Source organism: Columba livia, chromosome 1 (genome assembly GCF_036013475.1).
Source record: "Columba livia isolate bColLiv1 breed racing homer chromosome 1, bColLiv1.pat.W.v2, whole genome shotgun sequence".
Classification (NCBI taxonomy): Eukaryota; Metazoa; Chordata; class Aves; order Columbiformes; family Columbidae; genus Columba; species Columba livia.
In genome coordinates this window covers 128,859,713-128,881,627 of record NC_088602.1, presented here as the reverse complement: position 1 = coordinate 128,881,627, position 21,915 = coordinate 128,859,713, and the positions used below count along the sequence as shown (strand labels likewise).

The window sequence follows — 21,915 nt, the reverse complement described above, 5'->3', positions numbered from 1 at the left end:
AAAGATACTGGAGAGTGTCCAGAAGAGGGCTACAAAGTTGGTGAATGGTTTGGAGGGGAAGCCATATGAGGAGCAGCTAAAGTCACTTGGTTTGTTCAGCTTGGAGGAGGGTGTTGTGTATTGATAAGGATCATGGCTGAAAACATTGTGGCGGAACTAGTTCATCCAGCCACAGGAGATGACACATTCAGTATAGGGTGAACTGCAATTTACACATCAACAACAAGCTAACAAGCCACAGCCCAGGCCAGCTGGCCAATACTGGAGGTGGGGGATGAGCTGGAGGGTACATAGCTCCATCTTCTGATATGCCCAGCTTGGCAAACAAAGGGGAAAAGCTCAGACCCTTCAACATGGCCCCAGATTTGTCGAGACTTGTCAACCTTTCGCAATCACCCCTTTCCCCCCAGACTTTTCTCTACTCGGAGAGCTATAAAAAAACCTCACCTAAAACAGCACTGATAGGGAATCCACCATCCTGAGGACCCTCAGCCTACCAGCCTCACCACGGGAACTAGACTAGACATCGGAGGATGCTGCCCTCCTGAACTACAAACCCCAGCATCCTCGCTGCAGGACACCAGAGGGCATACACACATCTCGTCATCCACGCTGTGGATCCCTCATCCTTTTCTTTCTTCCTTTCTGCTCTTTCCGTCTCTCCTTTTTTCTATACCCCCATTTCTTTGTCTCTCCTTCTGTGAATGGTGATATATTACTCTCTTTCTCTCTCTCTTACACCTTAGTTTTCCTTCCCTCTGTACCACTCTCTTTCTCTCTCTCTTCCTTTTGAACATATAAGAGTAACATTATCTTAAGCTCTGCTGTTGGAGTCTTCTAAGTCCCATATTATAGCTACTAATGGTTGCCAATACATCGCTCGTAGTAGGACTCTTGCTGTTAATGTATTGATAAGTTCTGTGATATCATAAACTATTTTTGCAAAGCCACTATTTGCTGTAACTAGTATTCCAACACATACTTTTAGTAAAACTCATAACTGAATTGGACCCCTGGAGTGATTGTCTGTCATTCACTTCACATAACTGCACAGAATTAACTGACAGTTAACTCACACCTGGTCTCATCTGTTGAGTCAGGGCGTGTCGCATTCAGAGTTAACTCATCCCTCATCCCATCTGTTGGAACAGAACAGAGGGGAGGCTCTACAGCTTCCTCACAAGGGGAGAAGGAGAGGCAGGCACTGATCTCTTCTCTCTGGTGACCAATGACAGAACCCAAGGGAACAGCAGGAAGATGTGCCAGAGGAGGTTCAGGTTGGACATGAGGAAAAGGTTCTTCATCCAGAGGGTAGTGGAGCATTGGAACAGGCTCCCGAGGGAGGTGTCACAGCCTGTCAATATTCAAGAAGAGACTAGACAATGCCATCAGGCATACAATGTGAACTGTAGGGTTGTCATATGCAGGAACAGGAGGAGATGGACTCGATGATCCCTGTGGGTCCCTTCCAACTCAGGACATTCTATGATTTTAATTTTCTCATTGCAAAAATTGATTCAAATAAATAAATGCCATTAATATTCCAATTTAACCACAAGGCACTAAAGCTTAAATAAATGGAAAAATGGATGGAAAAAAATCTTCCTTCAGTCTCTTAAGTACTAGAATACTCTCAAGGCAGAGTGAGTTAAACGCCCTTTCGAAAAGCCTTTACAGAAAATCCTGCATTGGCTCTAGGGTCCTGACTGGGACTATTTCATTAAATGATATAGGCAACCCTATTACAGTAACCAAAACAATGGCATTGCAGACAGGCAAAGATGAAAACAATAGTAGGAAGAGACAAGACAAATGATAACCTTCCCCAGCTCTTTCTCACGTCATTAAATGAAATCCAGTAAATTTCTGTGCCCTATAAAGCAGAAAGCAAGACAAGAACTAGAATCCTATGCCCCTGATCAACATGAAGCTATCATGTCACTACAGACCAGGCTCCTCATAGCACAAGGAACAATAGAAGGTGGTTACTCCACTCCCAGCACACTCGTTGGTGGGAAAAGAGATGGGTATCCTGTCCAAATATTTATATTCTCGGTGTTCTTGTAGATTTCCAAGGCATAATGACCAAATCAGCATTTCTACATAAGACATAGCACTTTGATTAAAATGTTTCTACAATAGAAACCTGAGCTTCTGTATATTTTCTTCTCTCTCAGCATGACTGAAAGTTGAGCATAAAGTTACATAGGCATCCATACAGAGTCATGTTACAGTGAAAGAGCTGTGTGCAAAAGCTGCAGACAGGGAATTGGTTTTCTAGTAGAGTTTCTTTCAACTGGAGGGCCCTAACAGGTAGCACTTCCCTGACAGATGGGCATCAGTTCTGGGATCCCCCAAAGCAGATGTAGCTGGTTTGGATTCCATAGATTAGGCCAACCAGCTGCATCTGAGCTGCAGTCTCCGGCAGGGCAACCTCTCAGCACTGTGCTCTGCAGCATGAGCAATGCAGACATAGCTTTCAGTTAGGTGAATGAGTTTTACCTGACTTATATGATGCAAGCAATACATCCCCCCAAATGGCATCAATTTTTCCTTGTGCTCTTTGATGTAAACAAAAAAAAAATCATCTGACTTTGTCCTGCTTCAATTCCCAAGCTTTAAGCTTCAGAAATTCATCAGCCCCTTTGAAAAACATACAAGTATATTCTAGTTCCATGTGTAGATTCTTAATAAATTGATTGAATTACTCTTTCATTTTCTGTTTGCTAGGTAGAGGCAGTAAGCAGTCCTGCAGTAAAACACTTGCATTCCAGAATTTTGGTCTTTGTCAGCCTCACCTCCTAGCCCCATCCAGATAAAAATGTATTTATGAAATCTGAATACTCAACAAACATGAACAGAGATTGCTAAATAGCAGCAACCACACCAAATAGGGAGGACCTATGTGAACCTGTAGAATAGAGAACAGTATAGCAGACAGGAGACTCCTGGTCGGAAAACAGAGAGTGTGTGAAGGGCAAGGAGAGCTGGTGGCAGCTACTGGATTTCTAGGTTTACTGGTAATAGATCTAATTATTGCCTTTCACTGAAAATTGATTCAAAGAAATAAATACCATTAATATTCCATATTGATCAAGTTTACTAAAAGTGCAAGCAGAGCTGTTAGGATGACAGCTGGCTGAATCTGCACCTCTCCCAAAAGCCCAAGAACAGGTTTCCTCTTCAAGGATCAATATCAGCAGATCAGTACAGAGGAATTTATTGGCTCTGTTCACCTTGTAGAAAGTGTCCCCAGTCGTGTCATGAGTGAGCTGAACTACCACATAAGCATGTAGGAAATTAGAAGCAATCATATCGGGGACAAAAGGTGTGCTTTCATCCTGGAAGATGATGGCTACAATGTCATTCCCAATGTGACGCTTCCGCTGAAGCTAGAGACAGAAAAATAATAAAGCGAGAAGGCAGGTGAAAAAGAGTAGAATAGTACAATGGGCCCTTAAATACCAGTCTGTTTAACATCTTCAGTCCATCTGTTGAACCAAACCCCTCATCAATTAATTTTACCATTATTCCAGCTATAATTCCCACTGTTATGCAATTAGGCATTCTCCCCTCTAACTAGCCACACATTGAATACCCCTCCCCTCTTAGCCACACAACTGAATTCCTTAGTTCCCCTTCCAATACCTGCTGGGAATCTCCCTCTGTGAAAGGCAGCTTTGTAGACACATGAAACATGATCTCCTTGCCTCGGTAATTTGTATACACTGACTCAGTGCCCGTTTGACCTCTAGTGACATCCAAGCCTCCCCGGAACCTGAGCAAATCCATACCACACCATAGATAAGGCAGGACAGAGATGAGAAAGTGGAAAGAAAAGAAAATATATCAGTAACAGTACCTTGGTACCTCAATATTATCAAAGGTGATTTTAAGAAATCACTGATAGTGGGGCATCCCATCTTCCCAAAACAAATGCACTGCCTGAAGCAGCACAATGTTTCTACTGATGAACATGCTCACTAAAAGCTATGAAGCTAAACCAGGAATCCTCAAAGGAGCTACTTTCTTTGGCATTCTTCTGAGAAACACAAACCGTATTTTAGAACTACCAAGAAGACAGGCTACCCCACAGAAAGAGACTGAAACAATACTGACCCCTACTATTGTGAAACAAACTTACATTCGCACAGTCAAATGAAATTATTCTCTGCTGACACTGTGGGTCAGACTGAGACACCAGAAGGCATTTTAATGAAAATACCAGCAGAGACCTAAGCTCCAATTATTTTCCAGACAGGATGGTCGATAAAAGCATTCTGAGCTTCTCCACCTGCATTGGGATTCAGAGGACACAGCACTTTTCTGAAAGCAGGGCTCTAACAGAGTCGGAGCCCCTGAACAAGTGGTGTTCCCTCACTCAATGTGGCTTTCCAGCTGCGCTGGGTACACACCCACAGAAATCCTGCAGCTGAATCTTGTCTCCAAGGAAATCCAGGAACTCCAGGAAACCCAGACTCTCTTCTGTGTTGCTGAAGACTTCTTCTTCGGTTGTCTTCAAAAGGAAAGAAGTCATAAGGAGCAAAAGCAGTACAAAGAACAGGCAGTCATTTCTATACACAGTTCAAACAGCTTTGAGGACGTGCACAAACAAATTGATCAACATAAGGCAACCTTCAATCCTTTCTATTTGAGGTGTCTGTATTTTTCAGAGGATACAACAGATCCTGTGATGACCTTTAAGCTAAGAGAACTGACTCTGTTTTGCCTCAATTATCATGGGATCTGATGGAGCTTACCTGCCCAGATTTCTGGTAGATGACCCCAAATTTGAAGTTATTGCTTATAACGTGCTCATCAAATGCAACAATAAGCTGTGAAGCCTGAGTCAATGAAAATACAAATTATCAGTTGGACATCATTAGCCAGACCTTGATGTAAAAGGGATATATTGGAACATTATACCTTGGGGTAGAGGACTGGAAAGAAGCGTTCAACATTCACATCCTCACAAAGCAGCTGTCGAGTGAGAGAGAGAGAGGGAAACAGAAGTGTGATTTTCATGTGACCTAGCTTGCCGCAGGCATGAGAGCATAGGCACTGTTCATAATTATCTGACAGGAGTCCCTTCAGGTAAAAATTCTGAGGTAAAATTAGGAGAGAAAGAAAAGCTAAATTGAAGGGTAAAGGGGATGTATATGACAGTACTATTGGGGAATAGTAAAAAGAGAGGGAAATGGGAGGACAGAGGTGAAAATAACTTGAAGAATGAAGCTGCAAGAGCAATCAGGCAGACATGAATCTCACCTTTGCCATCTGGACAGCACTGGGAAACTCGTTCAGACATGAAATGGGGATCAGATCATGTTTGGTGCCAGTTCGAGTCCTGGCAAAAACCAAAAAAGGCATTAGAGCCAAGGCTGAAGGGAGACATAAGCAACACTAGCTCCTTAAAGAAAGATTAGCCATTCCTTAAATCAAAGCAGTTAATTCCAGAGGATTGATTTTAAGCCTGGTGTATAACATCAGTGGAAAACGAAGGTATTTACACTTCTTATTGCCCACTTGTTGTGGGGAGCAGAAGACAAAAAAGGAATGGTTAGTCTTTTGCTCCTTTGCATTCTTTTCTTGCTTGAAGAAATACTTTGCTCTTTCCCCCATCCCAACATTTTCTTTCACAGGAATCTAAATGTTGAAATACAATTAATGGGCACAGCGTTATAATGGATTCATAAGATCATACAATTAAGGTTTGAAAGACTGTTAAAAGGGCTGTTACAGACAGCCTAGAAAAGCTGATCTGTGCAGGGTATAGGAGGTAGAAACTGGTGCATCATTGTTCCAGAAAGCTGATGGAGAAAAGCTTCCTTTCTATATGTATATATATTTATATATATTTATATATATATATATATATTAAAGGAGAGATGTTTTTCTAGGTGAGAAGAAATATTAGGCTGTCAAAGTCCTCTTCAAACCATTATAAGCAAGCTACTGCGCAACAGGTGCTGCATATAATACAATATCCTAATAAAGGAATTACTACCTTTTGTTCTTCACCATTCTCTTGCATGTAGGAGGGTTTGTGGGCTCAGATAAACACTCCCTAGCACAGCTCACAAATAGGCTCTTTTTTCCCCCAGATTATTGCCCAGCTTGGCACTCTCAAGTGTTCTCTGCATACAATGGAGAAAACCCACCAGTGATTCTGTTGTAGCTGACTCTTATGCAACCAGTATTTTCCTCAGTCCTGGATGAATCCCTGTCAGCAGCAACTGCACATTAGTTGCTTCCAGTCACATATTGCATACTGGATGTGAACCCAGCCCATAGTGTGGTAAAAAAGCTTTTCTGCAGTGTGCCTTTCACCTAGGCCAGATCCATCTCTGTTCTTCCTCTATTTCATTCAGCAGCTCTCTCTCTCTGGGTAATGGCTCTCTGTGGAAGCCTTAAAGGCTATGGCACTTTGTAGGCTGTCCTGGGAAGCTAAGGAATGTTCTAGCTCCCCTTCAAGGGAGCCTTAGTCTCAAGAACAAAATCCAAAGACAGGCCTAAGCTAGGCTGCCTTCCATCAGGGAATCCATATTCTGCTAGAGAGTACTCACATGTCTCTAAGTAAACAGAATAAACAGAAAAATGTTCATTTTGAGGGAAGAACAGATGTTTTTCACATGGGAACCATAAAGATGTTCCTGCAAACACCACTTTAGCTTCCTGAAGTAAATGGCTGAGGATTGAGAACTGAGATGAGAAGGCAATAAAAGAAGGCTCAAATGTCACTTTGCAGTCCTCTCCAGGAGAAAGACAAGGGATTCACACCCATATCTATGCAGAAGATCAGCGTAAGATCAGCATGGTAGCATACAGGCACTGTTACCTCAGCAAAAGGCGTAGATTTTCCTGTTTGTCAACCTGTTCATACTTCACAGAAAGTACCAGGTAGCCCAAGGACATGTCACTGGAGTAAAAGTTCTGGTGTTCCTGAAAACAGGAAGCCAAAATGCATTACTCCCAACAAACTTCCCAAATAAGTTTACCAGAGTTTTTGTATACAATCGGTCTACTCAAGATTATTTTTTTTTTTCTTTAACTAGCATGGTATGCTTGAAGATATGCATATGCTGTCTCCCAGCCCACTTTGTGATCAATGCATGAGCATATCAGTCAAAGTTCATCCGCTTCATCTTTCATGGACTCTCCCTGTATCCATTTAGACCCTACATGACTAAATATTGGTCTCCAACACATTCAACAGGATGTGGTCATGAGAATTTTCTACACAAACAATAATGGTAGGATCATTATACGAAATGATTGATCTCTGAAAGTACCGACATCTCAGACAGGATGCAGTCAGGGCTCCAGGTAACTATGCAGATGAAGACTGTTCTCAGCAGTGCCACTAACACTGCTTGAGCTTTAGTGGATTGTGCCTTCAACAGAAAGAGTCATTCACCCAAACAATGAAACATAATGCAAACATTCTCACAGGCTCTATAAAGAAGTGGCTGTGGCCATATATTCCTCCTGGGTATACAGCTATGTTCCAATGGCCAGGCTATATCAATACAGAATCACAGAATTGTTTTGGTTGGAAGAGACCCTAAAGATCATAGAGTCCAACCATAATCTAAATCTAGCACTAAGCCATGTCCCTAAGAACCTCATCTGTATGTCTTTTAAAGGCCTCCAGGGATAGTGAATGCACCGCTTCCCTGTGCAGCCTGTTTCAGTGCTTTACAACCCCTTCTGTGCATAATTTTTTCCTAATATCCAATCTGAACTTTCCCTGGCACAACTTGACATTGTTGCCTCTCATCCTACCACTTGCTACATGGGAGAAGAGACCAACACCCTCCATGCTACAATCTCCTTTCAGATAGCTGTAGAGAGCGACAAGGTCTTCCCTCAGCCTCCTTTTCTCCAGGCTAAACAGCCCTAGTTCCCTCAGCTGCTCCTCATAAGACTTGTGTTCCAGGCCCCTCATCAGCCTCATCATCCTCCTTTGAACTCTCTCCTACACCTCAATGTCTTTCCTATAGTGAAGGGGCCAAAACTGAACACAGTATTCAAAGTGCAGCCTCACCAGTGCCAAGTACAGTCGGAAAATCACTTGTCAAGTCCTGCTGGCCACACTATTCCTGATACAAGCCAGGAAGCTGTTGGCCTTTTTGGCCACCTGGGCACATGGCTGGCTCATGTTCAGCCAGCTGTCAATCAACATCCCCAAGCCTGTAGTGTTGCCTGGGGTTGTTGTCACCCAAGTGCAGGACTCAGCACTTGGCCTTGGTGAACCTCATACAATTGGCCTCACACCAATGATCCAGACAGTGCAGATCCTTCTACTGAGCCTTCCTACCCTCCAGCAGATCAACAATACCACCCAACTTGGTGTCATCTGCATCCTGTAAGGTGCCTTCCCTAGTTGGCTCACTGATCAGCTGTGTCAGATAATTGTCTTCCATACAGTTCAGGAGCCTCCTAGACTTTTCTGTCTGCTGTGTTGTATTTCCTGTAGAAATCTGGTGAGTTAAAGACTCCCACAAGAACAAGGGCTAGTGATCTGCTGCCTGCAGCATATTTCATCTGCCTTTTCATCCTGGTTGGATGGCCTGTAACAGCCTCCCACCAGGATATCCACCTTGTTGGCCTTCCCCTTGATTCTTACCCATAAACGGTCATTCCTATCATCACCCTCATCAAGATACAGACAACCAAAACACTCCCTAACATACAGGGCTACCCCACCTCCTCTGCTTCATTGTCTATCCCTTCCGAAGAGTTTATAGCCATCCAATGCAGCACTACAGTTGTGGGAGTTATCCCACCATGTTTCTGTGATGGCAACTACATAGTAGTTTTTCTGCTGCACAATGGCTTCCAACTCCTCCTGTTTGTTGCCCATGCTGCATGCATTTGTATAGATGCACTTCAGCTGTGCTATTGACCCCACCACCTTTTTGCAGTGTGAAGCCCTAATTGCTTTGTGGCCATCCTCAGGTTCTTCTGCAGTATCTAACATACCTATTACTCTCGTGTCTCTTCTACTGCATGGCACTCCATATATTGATATATCAATATATGTCTGGCATATATATTGATACTTGTAATATTTAATCTCTGCATGGAGAAAACTACAAACAAACAAACAAACAAAAGAAACCACCAACAAACAACAACCAAAAAAACCCAACCTTGGGCTGATGTCAGCTTGTCCTGACAGGAAAATAGTAACAAGCTCCAAAATACAGGTATTTGCATATGAGAGGAAAATTATCCTGAATATGAGAAGACCTGCAGTGCCAGCAAGTCAAAGAACACATTTACTAAAATCATGGACTCATAGTAATGAAACAACATTAGAGACACTTTAACATAACAAACCAACCAAACAAACAAATCATCACTACAGTTATACCTAATAATAAAAATGTCCTTTGACTGCTTCAAATAGTTTCTACCTCTTTGCCCTAGGTTAAGCTAGAATTTTATACTAATAATTTAAGACATAGTTCTTTCCACTAAGAGGACTCCACTGAGTCAGTTCCCCAACAGTCCACAGCACTGCAGCAACAATACTTTAACCAGCATAATAGAGAAATACACGACCACATACGAAGGTATGGCAAGAAAGCTTCTCTCGTCAGCACTGCCAGCTTCAAGTGCTTGTGAAACTGTAACCTAAGATTCTTTGACTGGCATTTCCAATGTACACCTTTATTAAATCCTCCCTGGCTTCAGGCTACTTCTGTTTTATATTTAATTTATATTTAATATTAATATTATATATATTATATCTATAATATAATAATTAATATTAATATAATAATTTAATATTTAATTTATATACATTTAATAATTCCCACAGTATAAGACATAAGGTTTTACAGCCCTCTTCCTACAGGTAAATTGAATCTTATTGTGTAATTGTCATAAAATATAGACCATGAAACAAAGAAAAATAATTGAGCTATGGCTTGTATGTCCTGGCAGGTTTTCTGTGGTTGTTTTATAGAATCTGCTATAAGCTGTTCTGCAAAAAGTGTCTCAGAATTGTCCAAGCTTGAGTGACCTAATATATGCGTACCCACAACACAGGCATGCATACTAAGTTTGTAATACCACATATACTTTAATCTCCCATTTGCTTAAAGGATATTCCCTAAATCACAGGCTATGCCTCTCCCATCTCATGATGCTGTCCATCACACATCTTCAGCTAAGAATCATTTGCAGTTATTCAAAGCATGCAAAAGACCTTTCTGAAATAACCTTCCCACATTATTAGCAAGTAAAAGACTTGATCCACACAGGAAAGTCACTGGTCTCTCTTAACTTTGAGCTACTTTGAAATACTCAGCTAGGGGAAAAGCTCTGAGCTCTTTTTCATTACCTAAGCCTTTAAGTCATGGGTAAAGACATGAGTAAAGTTTTCTACCCATGGGTAGGGTTTTCTGTGACAAGAGTCCTGTTCACCTTGTTCTTTTCTGACACTGGCTTGCTCAAAAACTTGCGTGTTTAATAGAATATGGACACACATTCATGTCAATTAAAACAAAGAATAAAACACTGGACCCTGAAAAGGAAGAATATAGGTGAGAATTTTTCTGTAGTACTGCAGGACTGATGGTTGAGAATTTTGCAAATGTATAGAATCTGATGGTATGTGAATTCCTGGATCTCACTTTAAAGGAATAATGATGATATGGCCCTGCTTAAGCAGGGGTATAGACAAAATGAGCTCCAGAGGTCCTTTCCAACCTCAACTATTCTGTGATTCTGTGATATCAGGTCAGCAGTGAACCTTACAATTGGAGTGGAAAAACAATATCCAAATTTGCCTCTCATCCTAGTTGGTTCTGGAAACCTTCAAACCTGAATTTACCATGATAGAAAAATAATTACAGTTGACATACTGAAGGCTTCCGGAATGTCACAGGATAAATGTCCATTAACAGACTGGACAGCAGATCTGTCAGTCTAGAGAGGAAGCCTCCAGGAAGGGTACTTTGCATATAAGTTATATTAATATATCAGTTTCTAGTGTTTCATACTACACAAGATCATTCAGACAAATCCAACTACTGCAAAACAGGTCCCCAGCACTGCTCAAAGCTCCACCTCTTTCTGGTTTTAAACTTATTAAGCAGTCATACAGGGAGACCACTGAACTTGTCAGGCTTTCTTATTTCCTTGTGCCATCAATCTCAGAAAAGATCATGGGTTTGTTCTCAGTTGTTCTTGATAGTTAATATGAACCTGAGATCCAGTCTGGGAATCAATCAGTTCCCTAAACAGGCCAGCCCAGATGGACCTTAATGGCCAGCCAACAAACATCCACCTAATGAGGCCAAGCTCTGCCTCTCTACCTGTCAGACTGAAATTTTGAAAGCACCAAACTTAACTAAATCAAACAACTATAAAACACATTGTCCAGTTTCTTCATACATATTCTGTGGTAACCATACTTCCTGTAATACTTATCTACACCAAGGAAAATGGACCATTTTTCTTACTACTGAGGGGCTTGCACTGTCAAAGCTTAAGTCACCTCTAAAAATAATACCATCTCCATTTCCAATATTATTACGCTTTTTTCTCCTTGATATCTCAAGGCTAGTATCTGTCCAGGAGCCTCAAAAGAGGTTCTTAACCAAACGAAAGCATTTCCCGTGCAATCCTTTCTCTTCTGTTAATGCACAGGATGATGTACATATCACAAGGGGACCAAGCTAACACACTACTAGACATACGGTAGTATGCACCTTATTTACATTAGTTCAAGGCATGATGGGGAATTGAAATGGAATGGATGTGTAGTTCTTTCTAAGTCCATCAGGAAAAGGAAAAGCCTGAGGTACATTTCAGCCCTGAGGCTGACCAGGCAGAGAAGGGTCTGAAGATCACCCTTACCTTCCCCAGAAAATGTTTGCGGTACAGCTTGGCTGTAGGGTCACTCTCCAGTTTCACTTTTCCACTCCAGGAAAATGGGGCATCAGACAGAGTTGGACTCAAGCTGGAGAAGTTGTGGCTGGTCCCTTCAATCCAGTAGCCCCCAAACTGGGGTAAGATGATGAGAGGATATGGCCATCCTTTCTGTAATACCTATTCAGAAGGACACAGAACATTAAAGTTTAAAGGCCAATAAGTGAAAAGGAAAAACAGGAGAGCAGTACTAACTCACCTCATGGATGCTGGGGTAAGGAATATACTCCTCTTCTGTCTGAAATCAGAAGAGACCATGAGTAAAAATGCATGACATCATTTAAAGTGTTATGCTCTCATGACAGCTCAGCTGTGCCCTCAACTTCCACCCTGCCCTAGTCCATATTTAGAGTTTTACTTTAGGACTTCAGGTTAGACTCCATTTTCCAGGTCTCAGCACTATAACACAGAACTTTGGGAACAATAAATTTAGGAGGAAGATTTCACTCATCTTCTTCATGGAAACTACACAGAATATAGGCATGCAAAATGAGGAGGTAGTCAAACTGTGGGCAAATTGGATTAAGTTAGGAGTAAGAGCCTCTCTCCCTCCACAGAGCGTGAGACAGCTGCAGACAAAGATGACAGTAGGGATGGCAGAAATAGTACTGTAATTACAGTGAGATCAAGGTTGTGTATACCTGTGGTATACAACTGAGCAGTGCTGAAAAATGGCTGCAAGAAAAGGAGGAGTATCTGAGCCACTTCATACCAGCTGGATGTCCTTTCCATCACCACAAAGAGCACTGACTATCTCTGTCAGAACTGAGCTGTATCATTTCTCTCTGCAGCTTCTTTTTTTTCCTAAGGTCTTTTCAAGATTGAATTCAAGGTCAACATTACTGTGCCTGAGCTGAGACTGAAAGAATGGAGAGGAAGATTTGAGAATTCAAAGATGGGAATCTGTTGTTATTGGCCAAATACTGAAACAGATCAGCTTTCTAGTAGCATCTGATTCTTCAAGCAGATTACTGAAATAAGTGCAATGTGGTTTCATAAATATTATTGTAGCTCTTAAATTTAATAAAATTTAAGAAATTATTTAGTCAAAACCAAGATAATTAATAATATTAAATGCTTATTGAAACCACTTAAATTTGAAAAAGGGAAGTAAGTACTGATTCTGTTCCAGCTACAAAGTTTCACTTTCTTGTGCATCAACTTTAAAAAAAAAAAAAAAAAAAAAAAAAAAGACAAGCATGTTTGTTATTATCTGCCATTCTCAGCAACTTAGGAGGCAACAACGACTTCACCTGACCTTGAGAGGAGCTGGAAGGGAACATCTTTGTTCATCTAGACGACTCCCCTGGGAACAGAAAGTCACAGACAGTGAATCCGATGTTTTAGCATGTCTGTTTCACCCTCTGTATTCTTCTCAATATCCCAAATATGCATATTTTGTCTCTCTGTAATATTCTTTTTTACACAAATTATGGATAAACTGAAGAAATAAAGCTAGAACTCGACCAGTTTGGCTTTAAAACTCTTAAAAAGCAGAAAGGTGGTAGAAATCAAAAGCAATCTCCCAAACTGATTTTCTTATTTAATTCCCTAATCTATTCTAGCTACTCTACTTCCTATCCCAAGTAATAAAAGAAGGAAGAGGTAAAGACAGAACACTAAAGAACAGTATTTCAGATCATTCATTCCTCCTCTACTCTTCCCTCTCCCTTAAAGATACTGTCAGGCAGAGCATTGAGAACCTCTGACTAGGGCTAAGAGAAGTAACAAACAGTCATTTTGAGGATTAGGGCTAGGCAATAAGACTTTGGGGCAGCTGATGTGCCTTGCTTCCATCCACATAAGGGAACAAATCTGTCCCCTGGAGGTAAGACTGAAACACCATAAGTAAATCAGTATGGCTAAACTTCAGAGTAAGGGAGACTAGCAGTAGATGTATGAGGGCATTCTTCCTAAGTCTGAAGTTGAGTTCAAATACAAAAAATAACAACAAATTTTAGTTGGTTAAATATAGAAACACAAAAAAACAAGTGAGGAACAATCTGCAGATAACATGATAACAGCAAAAATTATATTTTCCTTAACTGTATTAGGAGCAAGGAGGCTGCCAAATGTTTACAGCGAGATGCAGGATCAAACTATAAAAGCTGAGTGTAGAGTTACCCACCCCCCCCAAAAAAAAAAAAAAAAAAAAAAAAATTGTATATTCAACAGAGAAGCTTGAACAAATACCAGCTTAGAATTATTCTTCATATGGAAACATCAGAAAATCTGTTTTAAATTGAATGTCAGTAGGAAGCACTGACAAAATTAACAAATTAACCAGGACGTGGTGGGTTGTGAAGTTAAGATGGAACAGAGGGGCTGATAAGTGATCTTTACCTTTTGCAGAGGTAGTAGTAACCATTTTGCATTTGGGGAAGTCATAAAGCTGAGAAAGCACGTAGATGTTTTGTTGATGTGATCTGGAGTTTCACTTGTCAGCCTAGTGTGTTTGGGCTCGTGAGGAAGACTAGACTTCTGAAATAGGGGTCTCAGGAACAGTTCTTTGGGACACAAAAGTCCTAAGCTCTATCAAAATAGGACTGAGACAGGAGGGACAAGTAGGAACAAAGCAGCCCCTGCTTTCTGGAAAATATTGTGGAAACTACCAGGACAAACTTCCTATGCAATGGGGGATTTCTGCACACAGAAATGGAGGTTGGGAAACTGCAATTTAGTAAGATCTCTCTTCCTTTCCTTGGCATTTTTGGCAGATTTGATAACTGCAAAAAGTTTCCAGTTTCATAGGAGGTACTATTAGGAGACTAGGGTCTCAGAGAGGCCTGAGGGAAAACTTCCTGGGCTGCTGCAAAGGAGCTGCCATTTGCAGGGGAGCATCTACGGAGGAATGTGCCATCATGTTCTATGCCAGACTCTGCACAGTTAAAGCAGCTCCTGGTAGGCCAGCAACAGAAGACGCAGACCTAAATCTACCGACCTCTCCTTTGGAGTGAAGCTTAATATACTGGCAAAGATCTAATGCAGTCCTAGGCTGCACAGTCCAAAGCTTTATTTTAAAGAGAAAGCAGGACCACAGGGAACTTGCAGCATAAGCTGTTGAAGTGTCAAAGCACAGGCAAAACAACTGGTTGATGAACACTGTCATTCCTCAAAAGGGAGAGGCATAACCTACAGCAGTCTTAGTTGAGACACCCTTCTGGTTTGGGTCCAGTTTGGCTTGCAGCACTGCCTTTAAGGAAAAATCATCCCTCACTGTTTCCCTGAGTAGTTTACTAGAGACAGCATAGATCTAGGAATCTGATATTCCCAGGGTCTTGTACCAGGGAAGCACCTGGCCTGAGCAGAACGAAAGAACAGACAGCAGAGGAGAAAGCTGCCCAGACCCACAGTCAGGTCAAACATGGCATAACAATGCTATGATAACATGTTTTTTTGTGGGGAAAAAGCAATGTGTCAAGGGGACTAGTTCAAAACAGACAATTTACATATAAAAGGGAACACAGGAGAAGAAGGGTTAAAAAAAAAAAAAACACCACACCACACACCATGAAGGCAATTGTGGTAAGTGAAGAAGAATTGCTTATGCAAGTACATGAAGACCTATAACATCAGGGTTTATTGAGTAAAATAAGATTTGCTTGCTTTTCAAATGCTTGCACTGCAGAGCAAACTAGGGACAATGTATTCCTAAGTGTCCTTAATAAAGCATTTACTGTGACTTCACTACATCTGTAAGCATAGAACAACAGAGCCAGTAGCCCATTTACTTCAAGTAACGATTAAAAATTTAAAAAAAAAGCACACACACAAAACAAGCTTCATTCCCAGATCTCATGGACAGGTTTCAATTACTTTATAGGAAAAATGTCCAAGTCTCCTGCTTTTCCTTTTACTCACTTGATTGCTAATGAAAATCTCATATTTAAGTTTCAAGAATGATTCAACAAATCTAAAGGATAGCCAGAGTCAAATGGAAAGAAAGGGAAAGCAAAACCAGACAAACAAATAATAAAATCTAAAGAAAGATCACAACAAATAATTAAAATAAATATCAGGGGAGAGGAGACTCTTTCTTTTGGAAAACACCTCTCTTCCATTTTTTCAAAAAAATTTTGTCATACTTAAGCAGCAGTTATTAATTCTCCTAGTGCAATTCAGGTGACAAATGAGGCTGAATCAAAAAAAATACACTATACAGTCTTAACAATGGGCAGCTAAGAAACCAATACAGATGCAAATTTAGGTGGCCTGCATATGTTGGCAATTGTCATCAGCTCCTTCTGTTATATCTCTAACTAAAGAGGCCCAAATCCATGAGAGACACTTTTCATTTGGTAAACTGGAACCTGAGAAACACTGAGAATCTTAAGCAACAGAGTCTTCCAGTCAGGGACAACATCTAGCGATTCTTCTTTATCCAGATGTCAAAACGCCTGGAAAGGATTGTCACACTTTTTAATATGTGCTTGAAGTGAACAGGAAATTCTGCAGGCTCAACCTTACTTTCTAGCACAGAGTTAAAAGAGCCAGACACACTTACAGACTTTGTTACTGTAAAGCACCAAGAATATATCCCAAACCTGGTTTGGGTGTTAGTACAGTGGTTTCAAGGTCTGTGTCTGTGTACACATTAATATATAGAAGATACACCTTCAGCCCCTCCTTCACCCACTCCCTCCTTTCTAGTCTGCCAAATAGTACTTCAGCCTCATAACCCTGATGAACACAGGAAAATGCTTTTGAAACTCCATTCAAGAGTAGGTATACAAGCTTGGGCCTAGAAGAGCTAAATATTTTACAAGCCCAAATTAAAAGGTATTGGGAGTAAAGTGACAAGAAAATTAGCAGCTGATTATTTGTTTGGATATGAAAAATCAAAAGATTCCAAAGTCTGACAGAATAACTTCTCCTTACCTGCATTTTTTCAATCATCTCAAACAAGTCCACAGTCTGTGAAAAGGAAAAGACAACAGGGAAAAGAATTTAACATTTGACAAAGCTAACATTATCTTCTGTGGTAACCCAGATATTGAAGGAGCAAACAGCTCCTTCCATGTTTTGGCACAGAAACTACTTGCTCGCTGGAGACAAGATGAAATTTTTCTTCCTTGACTTATGTCATGGAAAATACAACTAGCCAAGTTGTCTTCAGCTTGTGTTGCAAAAGCTTGACCTGGAATCTGATCAGACAGGAATCACGAATTTATCTCTTTCAATGGGTCAGACTACTGACTTGATACAGTATAGCACAGGAAATTATTAAATGAACAAGCTTAGGATTCTCACAGAAGTAGACAACTATAACACGTGCATGAACACAAGCTTGCTTTCAGTGATTTCTTCTGCTCAGTGGTTCAAGGCACATTCCAACTGCAAGCCAGAGGAACGTGGACTGCCTTTACCTTGTTGAGGACAGCAGAAGCAAGAGCACATGGAAAGCCTTGGGTGGGAGAGTCTATAACATCATTGAAGCAGCACACCCCCTCCTCAGACTTCCTGCAAGAAGCAGAGGCAGAATGGAGAGTAAAAAAAAAGAGAATAAAAACAAAACAACAACAACAACAAAACCCTACTAACGCTTTGAGAACTCAAGATGCCAGTGCTTGCCTGCAGTGCCTCCTTTGCCTTCAGCTGTCTTCTGCTTACTCTTCCTCTCCCCAGACCATTTCTTGCCTGTGATGAGCTGTCATTCCCTGTGAGATTCCCTGAACTTTCTTAACTTACCACTTGCCACCTGCAAACATCCTGGATACAACAGCAAAAATCTTCTGGCCCTGACAGCTTTCTCTGTTCACATGTTCTATTTTCCCCAAAATTGTAATGTAAGTGCCAAATGAACCTTTTTGCCAAGTTCCTCCTCTGTCAAAGCCTTGCAGCAGAATAAAGACAGGTCTTACAGGAAGATTTTTGGTCAGATATCAAAACTGAGCCATATTAAGAGAGCCAAAAGTTCTTAAATATTGCTGAAATCAGCACCAAAAGGACAGCCCCAGTTGCCACAGCCTGGCTATTATTCTCCAAGACAGGAACAAAGCAAAGATGGTGCCAGAACAGAACTGATAACACTCTGCAGGAGAGATGTAGGCACAATTCTGTGTTACCACTGCTGGTAAAGCCAGAGTGCATGTTAGATGGGCTTTTGTCTGCACATCTTCTATTGAAAGTATGGTATTATTTTGGTCTCTGCTAGAGCAGCAGTGCATACAAATAGCAGCAGCACGTACCTGATTTCATAGAAGAGAAAACAAAAAATAACACAATCAATACACTGTAGTTTAGAAGACATATATTGCATTGCTTATTGCACTATGGACAATCTCATTGCTACCTGCACCTCTCCTACTGTTATTTAATAAACTTCCCATGCCATTCACAGTTTTTACTAGCAGTTGCAACTGGGATTTAAGTCATGGTGAAGGTCACACAGGTGTGGCTGGGAACAAAGCCCATGTTTCTAATACAAGAGCCAAGACTCATCCACTTTGTAATGCAATCATAAATATATTTGTTATGTGATGATGTAATGTAATTATTAATTGCTATCCTCTACCTGTTAGATGCATGACTCCTACTGCTTCCATGATCTGTAAGTCATGCAGACTCTTGCTTTGAAACTGGCGGCTACATTGTTGTATAGAATACAACACATTTCTGAAATAATGAAACTACACTCTGTTATAAGCTCTAAGAATCCATATGCTCACGAATTCGCTGAAAATTCACAATTTATTTTAGTAACTTGACGGCGTCACGTAAATTGTGTATAGGCTGATCTACACAAAGTAACACAGTGCTTCCATCCAACAATTTCCTCCTAAAATTCAAATGAAAGAGATCTGTGTAATGCATCTAAAGATTAAATCAATATTGTATATGGGAAGGAAAGTGTAAGAGTTTGTCTTGACATGCTCAAATAAATATTGGACTAGTGAGATGGCAAATGTATTTTAAATTAATATTACTATTATACCAACACATGCTTTATTTATCATCTTATTCATTTACTTGAAACATGCTTGGGACTAACAAAATTTATGTCCAAGGCAGTGCCTGAAAGATTTTCATAGTTTCTTTTAGAATCACAGAATCACAGAATCACAGAATGCTAGGGATTGGAAGGGACCTCGAAAGATCATCTAGTCCAATCCCCCTGCCAGAGCAGGAACACCTGGATGAGGTTACACAGGAAGGCGTCCAGGCAGGTCTTGAATGCCTCTAGAGTAGGAGACTCCACAACCTCCCTGGGCAGAAATCTGGAAGTTTCTGTTCTGTGAGGGCTAAAAAGGTAAGAGCCTAATTCGATAAAATCTTGTTTTCAGAAACTAGCCATCTCTAGAAAAGTGTAATAGTCAAGCTTTTGTGCATTTGGCTGCCTTGAGGCCTTGTTGCATGCTATTGTGTTTTTCTTTGGCGTGTCACTGTTTTGAATCCTGAATTATTCTATAGAGATTAAAATACACATCTACATCATGGAAATCAGGCAGATCCTGCATAAGATCAGTGTGGCCAGTCCTCCCCCTGTTCTCTCACCAGAAATTCATCTGTACACTTTGGATTGACCAGAGTACTTCATGCAGCAACTGCTCCTTACCATTCAATCCTACTACAGTTCTACTGTCAAAAATCACTCCAGCAGATGTCAAAATCACCAATCTTGTCATACATTTGGAGATGTTCTCCAATGTGCTGAGGGACTCTAAAAATCTGGGAGAATTACTTAGATTCTATGTTATCTTTTACAAAATATAAAAAAAACCTGAGGCCATTGTAACTATTGCTTGAAAGTCCATTTGTGAGTTTTGAACTAGAATGAAAAGCACTAAGTGTCATTTATAGAAAGAGAACATACTTATTTTCAAATTGGAACTTCAAACTTCGACCACGGAAAAGCAGAATATCATCCTTTCGAAAACAAAAAGCAATCCTGCAGACTGGGAGAAGAATACTTATGTGCAAATGTACACTTGCTGAAGATTTACTTTTAGGAAACAGCAACAGGGGAAGCAGAGTGCCTAGAAAATGCTGAAGACTAAACTAGTATTTTACTAGTGACCACAACCCGTACATTAATTTCAAGCTGGTAGCCAAACTAAAAGTAGGCACTGCTGACACACTGCTAGACCCTATTCTCAATTCTGAAACAGTGTGAGAAGCACCTTTGCAGAGCTCTAAGCCACTGTCTCCACACACACAACTCTGCTCATGCCCTGTATTCCTGTTTTGCAGCATCTTCTGCTATTTCAGTGCTGGGATCTCTCTACGTGGCTCTCTCGAAATCATTCCATCTGCTACAGCTGTTAAATAACCAAGTTATAGCAGTTAAATAACCAAGTCAATGCAAACACTTATTCTGAGAAAAATACAAATTGGCCTTGACAGATTTCATACATCCTTTCATACATATTTCATATGTATTCCAGAGGTAAAGGAGATTTGTTGCACTCAGAAGCGACAGGTAACCCAAATCCTCAGGTAACTATTTTCCTGAAAGTTCACAGGGAAGCAGGTGTATATCTATCACAAAAACCTTTGCTAATATGGAGGTCTTCCAGTAGGATAAACAATACTGTACAATTTGCAGCTAGTTATGGAACAATAGTCAGCATAATAACTGGCGTCCCAGCCTGATGAGTGATTCTTGCAATAAGACATTGATATGTTTTTTTAAATCCCTCACTAGAAAGCACAGGCAATGCAGAACTTAAGATAATATGAAACAAGAACAAACCTGAAATGCTCATAGGAAAATTCTGAGCTACCACTTCCCTTTAGCAACAGCTTCTGCTCTTTAACTCCCTTGTTTCTCCCTTACACAACACATTTGCTCTACCAAATACAATTTTTAGGTATTCAGTGAAGATAGCTGAAAACATGACACAAATTGCCTTACTCTGCTAACACTTTCACAGCTTTGAATTTTACTCACACAGACTCCTAAAATCTGAGAGAAGGAATTACCAAGACAGAACTAGGAAAAGTAAGTAACTGCTACAGTTGAGACACCATTTGCTCTCAGCTGGTCACAAACTTTTCTGCTTATAGACTCTGACTTTCAGTTCGGAACCTCACTTGCAGCTGCACTCCCCTTTCTGGCCGCTGGAGAGCTCCTGCCCCTCCCATGACAGCCTGTTCGGAGGTGAGGGCAATCCATGCTCTCTGCTCAGGACTTTGTCTCTACTTGTACCAAAAAAAAAAAAGGTGGGCGGGGCATCGAAAAGGCCCAGACAACCCAACTAGGCCTCAGCCACTAGCAGGCACTGCCCTGCAAGAGAGGAAAAAGGAGAATTCCTGAGGGAAATTAATCTCCCGACGCAGCTGCAGTCCTACCTTCTGAGAATTCCAAACTGGAGAGAGAACTCATCCACTCCAGGGGAGGCAGGAAAAAAGCAAGCGAGAGTCACTCTTGTCCTCTCCCTTCAGCAAGGGGAGCACCCACCAGCTTCACTCACCTGCCTCCCACCGATGCCCAGGGAGAGGACAGGAGGGATTGCAACCATGCCCTTCCACTAGCAGTGGGACCAGCCCCAAAGCCGCCACCGAGGCTGGGCCATGGCCATCACCTTCCTCCTCTTCTGCTCCCTGCCCTTTCAGCCCACGAGAGGTCTTCCTTCTGTTCCCACAACACGGCCGCAGCTGGGAGTGGGACCCGCTCCAGCGCTTCCCCCAAACACCAGTAGCTGGTCCCCTGCCCTGTCCCCGGGCTACCAGGGGAAAGGCAGGGAGCCAGGAGCCCGAGGCGAGGCAGGACTGCCCGGTACCTGTCCCGTTACCATTACATACCCTCTGCAGGCTCCGTCAGGGAAACCGTGCTTCCTGGAAAGCATGCCATACGGCTTCACTGAGTCAGCTCCCATCTTCGCTCCTCGGGAGCCTCCTCTCCTTCTGCCTCGCCATGGAGAATGGTACAGATTCGCTCCCGCCCCCACCCCTCCTGTTTCTTCCAAGCCAGACTTCAAAGGAGAGCCAGCAAAGGGCACCTCACAGCTGGGACCCGGCCCCAGGCAC

At 41.5% G+C, this 21,915-nt stretch overlaps 1 protein-coding gene across 21 annotated transcripts in view; it reads right to left on the bottom strand.

The window, feature by feature from the left end:
• LOC102086227 (rap1 GTPase-activating protein 1) overlaps window positions 1–21,915 on the bottom strand; it is an 82,491-nt gene that overhangs the window by 34,140 nt on the left and 26,436 nt on the right. For all 21 annotated transcript variants that reach the window (XM_065028444.1, XM_065028422.1, XM_065028414.1 and 18 more), the window contains 12 exons: window positions 17,313–17,406; window positions 16,825–16,860; window positions 13,205–13,252; window positions 12,146–12,184; window positions 11,875–12,066; window positions 6,839–6,942; window positions 5,269–5,347; window positions 4,927–4,980; window positions 4,761–4,844; window positions 4,416–4,516; window positions 3,649–3,778; window positions 3,237–3,392 (listed from right to left, as the gene is read on the bottom strand). In XM_065028444.1, coding sequence (XP_064884516.1) covers window positions 3,237–3,392; window positions 3,649–3,778; window positions 4,416–4,516; window positions 4,761–4,844; window positions 4,927–4,980; window positions 5,269–5,347; window positions 6,839–6,942; window positions 11,875–12,066; window positions 12,146–12,184; window positions 13,205–13,252; window positions 16,825–16,842 — 1,005 coding nt within the window. In that variant the 5' untranslated portion in view covers window positions 16,843–16,860; window positions 17,313–17,406. The remainder of the gene's footprint in view (window positions 1–3,236; window positions 3,393–3,648; window positions 3,779–4,415; window positions 4,517–4,760; window positions 4,845–4,926; window positions 4,981–5,268; window positions 5,348–6,838; window positions 6,943–11,874; window positions 12,067–12,145; window positions 12,185–13,204; window positions 13,253–16,824; window positions 16,861–17,312; window positions 17,407–21,915) is intronic.